This window comes from Microtus oregoni, unplaced genomic scaffold (genome assembly GCF_018167655.1).
Source record: "Microtus oregoni isolate MIOR12 unplaced genomic scaffold, Mior012 000043F_ref0000047, whole genome shotgun sequence".
Taxonomy (NCBI): Eukaryota; Metazoa; Chordata; class Mammalia; order Rodentia; family Cricetidae; genus Microtus; species Microtus oregoni.
This window is the reverse complement of record NW_024543210.1, coordinates 4,816,401-4,829,884: the sequence shown is the minus strand read 5'-3', so window position 1 is coordinate 4,829,884 and position 13,484 is coordinate 4,816,401. Positions and strand designations below refer to the sequence as shown.

At 43.6% G+C, this 13,484-nt stretch overlaps 1 protein-coding gene across 1 annotated transcript in view; it reads left to right on the top strand.

Annotated features, from left to right (window-relative positions):
* Positions 1–13,484, top strand: part of Evl (Enah/Vasp-like) — a 148,781-nt gene continuing 135,297 nt past the window's right edge. Inside the window, exon 1 of the mRNA XM_041633079.1 lies at positions 1–482. Coding sequence (XP_041489013.1) covers positions 478–482 — 5 coding nt within the window. The 5' untranslated portion in view covers positions 1–477. The remainder of the gene's footprint in view (positions 483–13,484) is intronic.

The following is a 13,484-nucleotide window of genomic DNA, read 5'->3' as shown; positions in this document are numbered from 1 at the left end:
GCCTTTTGTGTGGAGCTTCGCTGCCGCGCGCGCCCATTCCCTCAGCGGCTGCCGACAGAGGGGCGTCGGCGTGCGCAGTCCCCTCAGCGAGAGGAGGGGCGCCCCGCGTGCACTCCGCACCCCATCCGCCGGCCGCCGCCCCGAGTCTCTGACGGGCGCGCGCCCGCTCGCTCCCGCCCGCGAGACCCCGCCGCTCGCCCCCTCCCCCTGCCCGTCGGCGGGCGGCACGCGCACGCGCCGGCTCGGGCACGCGCGCCCGCCAAGATGGCAGGGGCCGGGGCCCAGCTGTCAGTCGCCGCCGCAGCCGCCGTGCTGCCCCGCAGCTAGCGGCCCGGACGCCCGCCGGAGAAGATGAGCCCCCGCCGCCGCCTGGAGCCCAGCCAGACGCGGAGCCGCCGCGCCCGGGGCCGGCTGCCTCGCTAGCGCCCCGTCGCGCCGCGCCTTCACCCCCGGCCCCGCTCCCGCCCGGCAGCCACGATGAGGTGAGTCGCGGCCGCGAGCGCGGCGAGGCCGAGAGCTCCGGGCTTGGGGGGCGGGGTGCCAGAGCATCGTGACGGCCCCGGAGCTCCGAGCCGGCGCCCCAAGCTCCCGAAGACGCGCAGGCCGCGGGGTCCGCGGGAGGCCGCGCCCGCCCTGCGGTGGTGTCTTCCTACCGAGCGCGCTGCGCCGCAGCCGCTGTCCTGCACACTTTGCTATCGGTAGCTCTCCGCCCTCAGGGTGCGCTCCTCTTCACCTTTCTTTTATGACCTGCCCCTTTTCTCTTGCAAACCTGCCATCCTGTGTAACCCCAAAAGGTATGGCTACTGATTCAGCCAGTGAGCCTCGTCAACACCCAGAAACTCGCGTGCGCTCTTCGTTCGCAGCACCCACCCTTCTTCTCCAGGTTAACCGTACCCAGATTTCTGGGGTGGTGGAAGTAGTGGTGTATGCTGGTTTTTTTTTTTTCTGTGCAATTTTATCTTCTAAACTCATCTTTCTTTTATCTGTATTGTGAACTGTATATAAATCGAATAATGCACTATGTAATTTTGTGTCTGGCTTCTTTCTTCAAAGGTATTTCTGAAGTTCTCTATGATCTCTAGCCATGCATAGGGTAGATAGTCCACAGTTTAATTCAGTCTACTACTATTAGTGGACTTTTGAATTGTTTGTAGCTTTTGGCTACTAACGCTGTAGTGAATGTGCCAGTGTACTTCCTAACGCTTTGATTTTTCTTGAGTATGTATTATGCCTACCCACAAGTAAATTTTTTGGAGGGAGGGGTTGGCTTTTTTTGAAACAGGGTTTCTCTGTGTAGCCCCAGCTGTTCTGGAACTCACTCTGTAGACCTGGCTGGTCTTGAACGTAGAGATCCGCCTGCCTCTGCCTCCCAAGTGCTGGGGGTTAACTGGCGCACACCACCACCGCCCTGCTAGATTCTTTTTTAAACATAAAAACATGCATATCTTCTGCTGTAGTGGATAGAGCAGAATTCCCAAAGTGGTGGTACCAGTTTACACCAGTAAGCATTTAATAGCTCTTGTTTAAAATACTTGACAAGCCTTGCTAGTGTCTGCCTGACATTTTAGCCATTCTGGTGAGCTTGAAGTGACAGCCCATTAGAGTTTTAATTTGCAGTTTCCTGTTGACTAAGGAGGCTGATTGTCTTTTTGTGTTTGCTTGGCATCTCTTGTAAAGTGCCTGTTTACTGTCCTATTTTGCTTGAGGGGTTTACTTGTTTTTCCTAATTTGTAGGGTTTCTTTTCCTAAATGAAGATAGGTTGTTGACATCTTGCAGAAATCTCAATGTTTTGCTTCTCACGTGAAATGATATTGTTCACCTGGAACTGAAGTATGAATATGGGATTGAATTGAATATGAAGTAGGGATTATGTTTCATTTTTACCTCGCATCATTTATTCCTCATTGTTTATCAAGGTCATCTTTTCCTCAACTGCATTGCTGCCTTTGTCATCTTCTATCTGGAGAACATTTTTTTTTTCCAAGACAGGGTTTCTCTGTGTAACTTTGGCTGTCTTGGAACCTGCCCTGTAGACCAGGCTGGTCCCAAACTCACAGAGTTCCGCCTGTCTCTGCCTCCTGAGTTGAAGAGCATCCTTTAGTGGTTGTCTGTCTGTTTCAGTATAGATATCAGACTAGGAGCCTTGCACTGAGTGATATCTGCAGCTCTTGTTTGTTGGACTTTTGTATCTTTTAGGTATATGTGTGCATACATGTTTGTGTGTGAGGGCACACACAAGTCTGAGGTTGGCATTGGGAGTCTTCCTCCATTGCTCTCCAGCTTATTCATTGAGGCAGGGGCTGTCAGTGGAACATACAACTGGCCAGTATGGGTAAGATTCACTAACCACCCTCTTGGTCCTGTCTCCTTCTAACAGCTGGAATTGCAAGGAGGCTGCCACAGCTACACAACTTTTATAAGGATATATATATATATACCTTCCTCATGTTTGCTTAGCAAGCAATTTATCCTTAGAACCGCCTCCTCAGCTTTAATCATTGTGTTTTTGAGACAGGGTCTTGTTCTATAGCTCAGGCTGCTTAGGAACACAGTAGCTCAGACTTGCCTAGAACTCACCATCTTCCTGTCTGCTAAGATTCCTTTAGTCGTTTTGTGTGTGTGTGTTTTGCTAACAACAGGTTGCTGTTAGATTTTGTTTGAAAATGCTTTATTCACTTTTTTTATGGTTCATAAACAATTTTATTGAGATGTAATTCATACCACAAAGGTCGTCGGTTTTTAGAATATCCACAGAGCTGTGCAATCATTACTTCCCTTCCACTTTTTTTTTTTTTTTTTTTTCGAGACAGGGTTTCTCTGTAGCTTTGGAGCCTGTCCTGGAACTCCCTTTGTAGACCAGGCTGGCCTTGAACTCACAGAGATCCGCCTGCCTCTGCCTCCCGAGTGCTGGGATTACAGGCGTGCACTACCACTGCCTGGCTTTCCCTTCCACTCTAAAAGAATATTTTCATTAATTAGCTGCAGAACTCAGGACTTCATTAAGCATTTGAAAGCTGTCTTGTAGTCTGACTTGATTGTTCCTATTGAGAAGTCACTGGTTATGTTGTTGTTCCTTTTGATAGTCTTGATCTGTCTGATTCTTGTTTTTTGGTTTATTTTTAGTTTTGAGATAGGTGCTCACACTGTAGTCCAGGCTAATTTCAACTTCATGGCTGTCCTTGGTCTCTTGAATGCTGATATTCCAAGCCTGAGCTGTTATACCTGGCTCTGCTTTTCAAGTGTTCTCTTTGCCTTTGGTTATCAGTAATTTCACTAGGCGTGCTCCTTCCCTCCCACTCCACCCCACCCCCTCTCTCTTTGTCTTTCAGTCTCTCTGTCACTCTGTCTCTCTCTCTCTCTGTCTCTCTCTCGTTTGATTTCTCACTCTCTCTTTCTGATGAAGTCTAGTCTAGCCCACACTGGCCTTAAGCTTGAGATGTTCCCACCTCAGCCTCCCAAGTGCTGTGATGGCAAGTGTGCAACAGTGCTCAATCTCAATCTCTTGTGTGTTTTTATCTTTATAGTTGGGTTCTTGTGGTTTTTGTTTTTTTCTTTTTCTTTTTCTTTTTTTTTTGAAATAGGGTCTCACTGTAACTCTGGATGTCCTGGAACTCACTATGTAGAGCAAACTGGCCCCAAACTCACAGAGTTCTGCCTGCTTCTGCTTCCAAGTGCTGGTCTTATGGCTTCTTGAATCTATGGATTCGTGTCTTTCATTAGCTTTCCGTGCATCTGCCATTAGGGCTGCTTTTACCTATTTTCTCTTACATTTGCTTCTAGGACTGCAGTTGTTTATGTGGGTCATTTTATAGATATCTGTTTCTCTTTCCTTCTTTACCCTTTGTATTTATTTCTCCATTCTTCATTCTGGAGTTCTCTTCATTTATCTCTCTTCTGTTTTTTAGTAGAAGCTGTTATTGAAATTACCCATTGTATTCTTAAGTTCAGTCACATCTTTCAAATCACAATCTGACCACCTTTTATAATTTCTAGTTATCTACTTAACTTTTCAGCCTTGTCTTTTATTTCTCTGAATACACAATTTTGTCTGTGTTGGTACATTTTCAGGGTCTTTTTCTGCTGATTTTCATGCATATTGTTTTTGCTCCTTGTGAGCTTAATTCTTTTTTGTTTTGTTTTGTTTTTCTGAGATGGGTTTCTCTGTGTAGCCCTAGCTGCCCAGGTACTCACTGTGTAGACCAGGCTGGCCTTGAACTCAGAGGTCCATCTGCCTCTACCTCTGCCTCCTTAGTGCTGGGGTTAAAGGCGTGGGCTACTGCTGCCCACTGCTCAGGTGAGTTCTAGCCAAGGATCACCTGTCCAGAGGTGGCACTGCCCTTGGTGGTCTGGTCCCTCCACATCAATCTTTAATCCAGAAAATGCCCCCCACAGACTTGCCTACAGGCCAGTCTAATGGAGGCAGTTCCTCTACTGAGATTCTCTCTTTCCAGGTGACTCAGTTTGTGTCAAGTTGATGAACTGCTTAAGTACCTTCTCAGTCTCTGGCAAGCCCTCCCACAGTGGCTCTAAGCAAGCATTGCTATCTTTTGCCTCTGGTGTTTGTGTCTCTGTTCAGCTAAGAGATTCTTCTGATTTACTTAGTCTACAGTCATCAGACACAAAAGTCCTTGGTTTTTGCATTTTCCTGGAACAGTCTGAGTCAAAATTCAGTTCTGGAGACTTATGCTGCCGGGTAATGGAAGCTGTCGAGAATAGTAACAGCCATTTGCTTGTGTTTTGTCCCAGCTGGGTTCATTTGTTTCTGTTAGTTTGTTAAATGATCTTGGAGCTTCTTTTTTCTGTCCCCAAATGTGAACTCCTCGTAATATGTAATCAATTTAAAAAGTGACATTTCAGCTCAGTAATGCAAGTCAAATATTGGGAGGTGGAGAGTGTGAGTTTCATGCTTCAGGCTCGTTTATTTCTCCTGTGTGGCTTCCTTAGTTGTTGATGACTTAGTAAAAAGTCTTGAAGAGACTGCAGTATTTGACCAGAAATAGTACAATTCCCAGTTTCGCTCACTGGGTCCAGTAAGACGGCAGCTACAGAAATTTGAGTTCTTAAAATTACTTCCAGGATGAGTTGTTCATTCTCTTATTCTTTTTCCTCCTTACATTTAATTTTAATATGGTTTTAAATTAGTTTAATTTGGTTCATTGTTGAAAAAAAATATTGATAGCTGGGCATCTATAACGTTTATATTTACTTGGAAGTATTTGACTTTTGCAAATAGTAGATGAGACCAGGGATCCTTTTGCCTGTAGTTAACTGTTGATTTGATTTGGCTATTTGTAACTATAGGAAAACACCGTCTCTCCTTCACTTTCACATCATGGTGATCAGCATAAAGGAGCCAGGTGGCATGCACCTGCGGTGCCCAGGAGGCTGATGTAGGAGGATCATTTGAGCAAAGGAGTTTGAAGCTAAATTGGACAACATAGTGAGATTCCTATCTTATAAATAAAACTTACAAGAAAGAAATAGAAGGCTTTTGTGACCTCAAAGGTGTGATTTCCTCCACTCTGCAAGAGTAGAAATTAGCTGAGTCTCCTCCAGTTTCATTCAGTTCTTTTTCAGTTGGTTGGATTTGATTTTCTGAGACACAGTCTTCCTCTGTGACCAAGGCTGACCTGGAACTCTGTGTTTCTCAAACTGTCTTCAAGTTTACAATCATCTTGCCTCTACCTCCTGAGTATTAGAACTTTTATAGTTCACTCCTGATAACTGTCCATGTCAACTCCCACAGGCCAAGGACAAAGTTCTCAAGACTGCCCAGCAAATAGTTACCATACCTGAAGGAGTCACGGGAATTTACAGGGTTCCTTTTGTGCCTATTGCCAAAATCCAAATGTGTATGACGGTAGCTGTAGTGTCTGGTGAAGTGAGGGTCCTATAATCCCTACACAGCATACCTGCCTCTGTCAGGGCCAGCTGTGTACGTAGAAGGCATGGCTAGTCTAATATATGGGCAGGTCTGTGTGTGTTGGGAAGATCTCACGTGACCCAGAGCTCTGTGCCAGTTGCGTGTTGTGTAGAATGCCGATTACAGTAGAGCATAGTATAAGATGCACAGACACCCCGGCAAACAGGCCTTGTTCATTCACTGTCACCAACCTTCTCTTGCTAGCAAGGCCAGGCCAAAGTACCTTTCTGAACTTACTGCTCTAGGTCGAGGGTAATAGGCAAGAGCTTTCCAGATGTTTTTGCCCTCATGGTAAGATTAGTTTTAGAGGACATAGGTCATTATCAGGATCTCTATCTCTCTCTCTCTGTTTGTGTGTGTGTGTGTGTGTGTGTGTGTGTATTTCTAGGTTCCTGGTTTAGGACTGATGTCATTTTACCTGTGGACAGTGATTTTAAGTTGAGCAGAAGCATTCTTTTATTAAACTGTCACTTCTGGGCATGTAGTTCAATGGGAGAGTGCTTGCTCCACTTATGAGAGGCCCTGGATTCTACTGTTAGCATGTTAGCACTACAAAATCAAAAAAAAAGTCAAATCAGTCAGTTAGTAGATCAATCAGAGGCTCACAAAGTATTGTCACTAAATTGTGCTTGTTTTGTTTGATTTAATCTACATTTTTATTTTGCTCATCTACTTTTATAGACACAAGACATTGAGACTTAGGGTTTTTTTGTTTGTTTGTTTGCTTGTTTTTTTGTGTGTTTTTTTTTTTCTTTGGGAAAGGGTTTCTTTGTGTATCTCTGGCTGTCCTGGAACTCACTCTGTAGACCAGGCTGACCTTGAATTAACAGAAATCTGCCTATCTCTGCCTCCCTGAGTGCTGGGATTAAAAGTGTGTGCCACCACCGTCCAGTGAGATTTAGTTTTATAATTACATACAGTCTAATGAAAATAAATCAATATTGTTTCCTTTGGGATTTTCTTCTCTAAGGGGAATCTGTATATAACAGTTTGAAAAACCCTACAATAGTCCCTATACTTGATGAAGAGACTCTTGAGTTGTGAGCAAATCCTAAATGCTGCACTAAGATCCGTAGTAGTTTAGAACAGAGCATCTCCAGTGAATGACCTTCGGCCCCCCTCCCCCACGAAACAGTCAGAAGTAGAGGTTTCTTCTTCGTTAGCCTAAGAGAATCACCTCCACTGAAGTCTTTTTCTAGTGGAAATTTTTTCTTAGTTTAAAAAGTCATTAAGAAAGGTTGGCAGTGGATCTGATATCTACTGTATGATATTTGAATAAGCCTGGTGTGGTGTATTGTTTGTCAGTCATTTTACCACTGACAAACCATTTCCTTCACTTCCTTAAATATTCTGTGGGACGTTTGGAGTAGCTGCAGTTCATCACACAACACTCTGAGTTACCAGAGCCCAGGCTAGAGCACCTGTCTGTACAGCTTCATCATTGTAAGTAACATTGCGGTGAATATCTGTGCGCACCTCTGATTATGTCCTCAAGGGAAGTTAGCAACTGGATTGCTGGGACCAAAGAGGATAAACCTATTTTTTTTTTTTTTTTTTTTGGTTTTTCGAGACAGGGTTTCTCTGTAGCTTTGGAGCCTGTCCTGGAACTCCCTTTGTAGACCAGGCTGGCCTCGAACTCACAGAGATCCTCCTGCCTCTGCCTCCCAAGTGCTGGGATTAAAGGCGTGCGCCACCACCGCCCGGCGAGGATAAACCTTTTAAGGCCATCTGTATACTACCAGGATGTTAAATCTAAATGAGGGGGAAGATAGGAAAGCAAGTTTAACCCTGGAGGTTTAAGTCAGAAGTTCTCCCTCAAAGGAAGGGCGTTAGTGAGGTTGAAAGGGACATCAGAGAAGCATCTGTTTGTAGGTGATGATGGTGGGTTGTTAATGAAGAGACCACAGCTGGCCGAAGTTCCGAGAATAAGTGACTGCAGTGCTTGGTCCTTAAGGGGACACCTATATCACACACACACACACACACACACACACACACACACTCACACACTTCTTTTCTTTATCTCTTCCCTCTTCCTCCTCCTCTCTACCTCCTTCTTTCCTTCCCCACCCCAAGCTCAGGGAACATCACAGAATGTAAGAGCCAGAATTAGGGAGGTGTGCTTTGAAATCATGTCTTCCAGGCGTGACATGGTTGATGCACTCTCAAACTCAACACCTCTGATGTCCTGCATGAAACCTGTAAAACTTTGGGTCCAACATTTCATCATGGAATGGGGAAGGGCTCATAAGACCCCACCCCTCCCTGTGGGACAGCTATGGTGGCTGGGGGAGGGCTTTCTTTTTCTTCATTGGTATAGCCACAGATATATTACCCATGCTTCTGTAGGCAGCCCTCTTACTGGGTCACATAGACACAAAACACAGGAAAGTAGGATAGCTTGCTGTGAAGAATGGTTCCAGGGTTTCGTTGTTTGAGCAGGATAATGAGGAGAGGGAGTGAAGAGGACTAAAACTCGTTATACAAATGTATGAAGTAGTCAAATACTTAAAAACATTAAATCATAAAAAAGGGTGGGTTTGTGGAAGTAACATGTTTTGCACATGTTAGAGAAGGAGCCTAGGCTTAGAATGGTGTAGTTTCACCTGTCCGCCAGTGGAGGGAGCCCTGTTTCCAGTTTCTCTGTAGGTGTTAGCTATGAAGATAGCGTGTCCTAATCTTTAGGGCTGTGTGAGTGAACACAGCTTTTTATTTATATTAAAAAATTTGAGTTTAACTTATTCAATGTACTTTTAAGCAACCCTAGTTTAAGAGTCAGGCAGCCTTGGATTCTTCTCAGGCTGCTGCCTTTCAGCTAACTCATTGAACAATTAACCTTTTTTTTTTTTTCTGGTTTTTTGAGCCAGGGGTTCTCTGTGGTTTTGGAGCCTGTCCTGGAACTAGCTCTTGTAGACCAGGCTGGTCTCAAACTCAGTTAACTTATTTGATCCTCTATTTTTAAATGAAATATAAATATGGTAGTCCTACTTCCCAGGGTTTTGTGACATCAAATGAGAACATATTCAAAGTTCTTAGCTGTGATATTTACTCTGTTCCATCACAATTTCTTCTGTGAAGAAGATAGTCCCTGGAAAATATGGAATGATTCTGAAAGTTTTGTCAGATCACAATATAATGTCCTCAGTGTGTGATAATTCGGAGGGAGAGGGAGTGTTAGAAACAGAAGTTGTTATTGGTTCTTCAATATTTATTAGTTTACTTGTTTATTTGATTTCTATACTGGGGATCAAACCCAGGTTTTGCACATGTTAGATCAGCAGTCTGTCACTAAGCTACATCCCTTGTCCTTGGTTTGTTATTTACGATGTTGCATAGACTGGCCTGAAATTCAAGATCCTCTTGCCTCAGCTTCCCAAGTACCAGGATTCCAGGTATGTGTTACCATGCCTAATAAATACTTCAGCTTTAAAAATGAGTCAGGGTCATGTTCTAGAAAAGTCACAAAAGGCAACTGTTAAAACAGGAGACCTTATTTCTGGGAAGAGAAGAGAATGGTACCAGAAGGGCAGATTAAGAAAATACATATTGCAGCAGAGCACATTTGACTCTAAAACTCAAAAAACAAACAAAACCCAAAAAACACCAAACAAGAGACCTGAGCCTCTTTGTCTGGACTGTGAGAAATGCTTTTGTAAAGCTCTACACATGTCTTCTTCTCATCTTCCAGAGTCTAGAGACAGTTGAGGTTATACAAGCTTGACTTGGGTGGTCTCTTCACACCTCCTCTGTCTTTTGCCCTATGACAGTTCTGTGTGGGCCTGGCCTTTAAAGGTTCTCTCCTGTAAACATTGTGTGCCTTGCCTGAATACTGCAGCTTCTGGGGAACTGTGGTTGTTGGCTCTCATCGGCCGCCCTCTCAAAGAATGCTTACACAGACAGAATATTGTATACATAATAAATAAATAAACATTTAAAAAAAAAAAAAAAAAAAGAAATATTCTGATGAACTAAACCACACAGTTGATCAAAGTCTTGTCATTGTCACCTTGCTAATTTCTTAGCCTTCAAATTTAGACTTGGGGATTTAGCTCAGTATCCCTAGCTTTGGTCCCCAGGACCACCATAAGCCACTTCCCTGAAAAAAATTCAAAGCTTAAATATCGCTTTCTTATGGAAGTAGTCCTTGCCCTGTAGCCTGCGTGAAGAACCTTCCCTGTTTGTTGCCTGTGGACTGTCCTATGTTTTCTCTTATGTATATGTTACCTTGAATTCACAGAGATTCACCTGCCTCTGCCTCCAGAGTGCTGAGATTAAAGGCGTGCGCCACCACCACCTGGCTGAGTATTTGTTTTTAATACTTAAGTTTGCCCTGTAACACCACAGGCTTTGGAAAAGGAGAAATTACACCCCTTTTGATATCTGTTGGACCTGTAGGGCCTACCACTATGCCTGGTACTTGGTAGATACTTTGTAAGCATTGACACTGACACATACAACTAAAGTGGATGGCTTACCATGACGTCATTCCAGTTGGCTTCCATCCACCTAATTATGATATTGCAGACAGCCACGTCAGTTGGTAGACATTGGCACAGAGATGAAAGCTGTTTGCATTGTGCTTAGCGAACTAACACAATGCTGGATGACAGTGCCTTTGTCTGTTGTCATACTGCTGCCTTATAGTATTGTTTGATGACATGGTGGATTTTTCCCATTATTTCCTTTGTAAGAACTGTAACACTCACTATCCCAACTGTCCTTCAAACTTTATTGAGTATGGAAATAATCTGTAGCAAAGGGAAGGGCGTGTGTATGTTTCCAGAAGGTGATCCCAGGTCTCCCGCTCTATGGAGAGGGAGGGAGGGATCCTTATGTCTAAGGATGTAAGTTTTGTAGGAAGATAGAGCAGATAGTCCAGCTCTCATATATTCTCCCCTGCTCAGTCCCCTCTGTTGCCATCTAGTGCATTAGTGTCAGGTTGCTGTTGAAACTTTATCAGCTGAAGTCTGTGTTTATTCCCAGTTCCTTCACTTTTCACTTTGTGTGCTTTTTCTGTTCCTTAGGCTCCTCTTGATGGTGAAAGTTTCTCTGATTTTCATTTTCCTTTTTGGGGTGATTTATTTAAAAAGTTTTAATTACACATATATGTGTGTTCATGTTTGTGCACATGTGTGTGGGTACCTGTGGAGGCCAGAGACATTGGATTAACTGGAGTTACAGAAGATTGTGAGCCACCTGACATGGCTGCTGAGATCCTCTGGAAGAGCACACTGCACTCTTAACTGCTGAACCATCTCTTCAGCCCAGGTCTCTCCTGTCACTCACCGTGACTGCTTTGGAGGACTACTGGTGGGCTGTGTTGAACTATTCCTCTTCATTGGGTTTTGTCTGATGTTTTTTTCTGGTGATTAGCCTGGGATTTTAACTTTGGAGGAGAGGGAGGTGCATAGTTGAAGTGCTGGTTTCATCGGTTAAACAGAGGGTGGGTACTAGACTGACAGTGTTGCTGACCTTGGTCACTTGCTGATGATGTCATATTGCTTGTTTCTTCTCTGCTGGTTTTCTCTTTCCCCTCTGTGTTACTTTTCTCACAGTGACCAGATATCTCACAGAAACAATGCAAGGAAAGGAAACTTGTTTAGAACAGAAAAAAAAAAGGATTATCAAGTGCACTGCAAGGTAGTGGTAGGTAGGGGGCCTTCCAGGGACTGGGAGGTTCTTCATTTTCAAAGGGTTGTTTGCCCCATGCACATATAGAGAAGCTCATGGGGATGGGAACATGTGGAGACAGGAAGAGGGTCCTGGAGACAAGAAGAGGGCCTGCTTCCAGCTTTGCCCTACCTCCTTAGTTTCCAGGACTCAATATAGCACCAGCAGCTGAGGCCCAATGGTTTGGTACACACACCTGAGTGGCACATCTCATAGTCAACTCATAACACCCTTTATACTGTACTCTTTCCATGGAAGCCATTGTGCACAGCCCGCATGTAAGTGATATGATGCACTGGTCAGTGTTTTTGAAATGTTAATAGTATGTTAATGTATATTAGACAAACACCAGTTTATCTTGCCCATAGTGTTTTGGGTGTGTTTCCCAAAACTGAACCGGAGACCAAGGCTTATGTGAGAGGAGTATGGAAGGAGATATTACTCTAGTTACCTAGTTTTATAGGCACTGATATTTGAGAAGAAAGGGAAAAATAAGTATGTATTAGCTCCTACTCCACTTGTCCAAAGTAACCCCCAGCACACTACCACCTGAGTCTGGTGACAGTCATTGGTAGATATCAAGAGGAGGGACTGCCATAGCATCTTACTGCAGCACAGCAGAGAACCCAGAAGTGGGCCCTTGTAAGCACTTGCGTATTACTCTTACTAGATAAAAGGTAAATATATTTCATTTTTCAATTCTCTCAGTCACTGCTTCTCAAATCTTTAATTTTAGCCCATAAATTCTTTATACTCTTGAATTGAAGTCAGCCATTTTGTTTGATTCTTAATGCATGTGTTTCTGTGTGTGGTTTTATTCAGACATTCAAATCTCTGGTCCATCTGGAATTTAACAACTGGCTTGAGAGATAGATTCACCTTTACCCTTTCCAAATACTACCCAAATACTACTTCTTAGAAAGCCCATTTGCGGGGCTGGAGAGATGGCTCAGAGGTTAAGAGGATTGCCTCCTCTTCCAAAGGTCCTGAGTTCAATTCCCAGCAACCACATGGTGGCTCACAACCATCTGTAATGGGGTCTGGTGCCCTCTTCTGGCCTGCAGCATACACACAGACAGAATATTGTATACATAATAAATAATTAAAAAAAAAAAGAAAGCCCATTTGCTCTCAGGGTTTGGAGTCCTGTTTTTTTGTTTGTTTGTTTGTTTTTGTTTTGTCACAGATAATCAATTGTACCTGTCTCTGGATTTACCATTCTGTTGTCCTGGTCTGTATTTATTTATCCCTGTGCTGATACTAATAACTGATTTTTAATTAAAGAAGCTTTAAGTTGGTTTGAACTTTTTGTAGGGTTAGTACTATCATTATCATTGCTTTGGTAAGAATCCAGTAACTGTTTAGTCCATGAGACTGGATATCTCACCTGGTCTTCAGCGTATTCTGGAATCCCAAAGAAGTAGGCTCCAATGTCAGCGAAGGAATGGGCTTGTCAGGCAGATTGAAAGCAAGCTGGCAGAGAGGGCAAATTCCCTTCTTCCAAGTCCTTTATAAAGGCAGCCAGAAGAAGGTGTGGTCTAGATTAAAGGTATCTTCCTGCCTCAAAAGATCTGGATTCATTGTGTATCTTCCCACTTCAAAAGATCAGAATTAAAAGTGCATCTTCCCCACTTTAAATTATTTAATTAAGGAAAAAAAATCCCTTATAGGTTTAAAACCCAGTTGCTTGGGTTTTAATTAATTCCAGATGTGGTCAAATTGACAACCAAGAATAGCTATCACAAGCCAACCCTTTGTCAACTTGACACACAATCGTATCTCCATATGTCATGCTTAATTTCCAAATGAAAACAATGGCCAGATCATATTTGCACCTGTGGTGGTTTGAATATACCATATATATATTTGAATGATTGATCATTAGGGTGC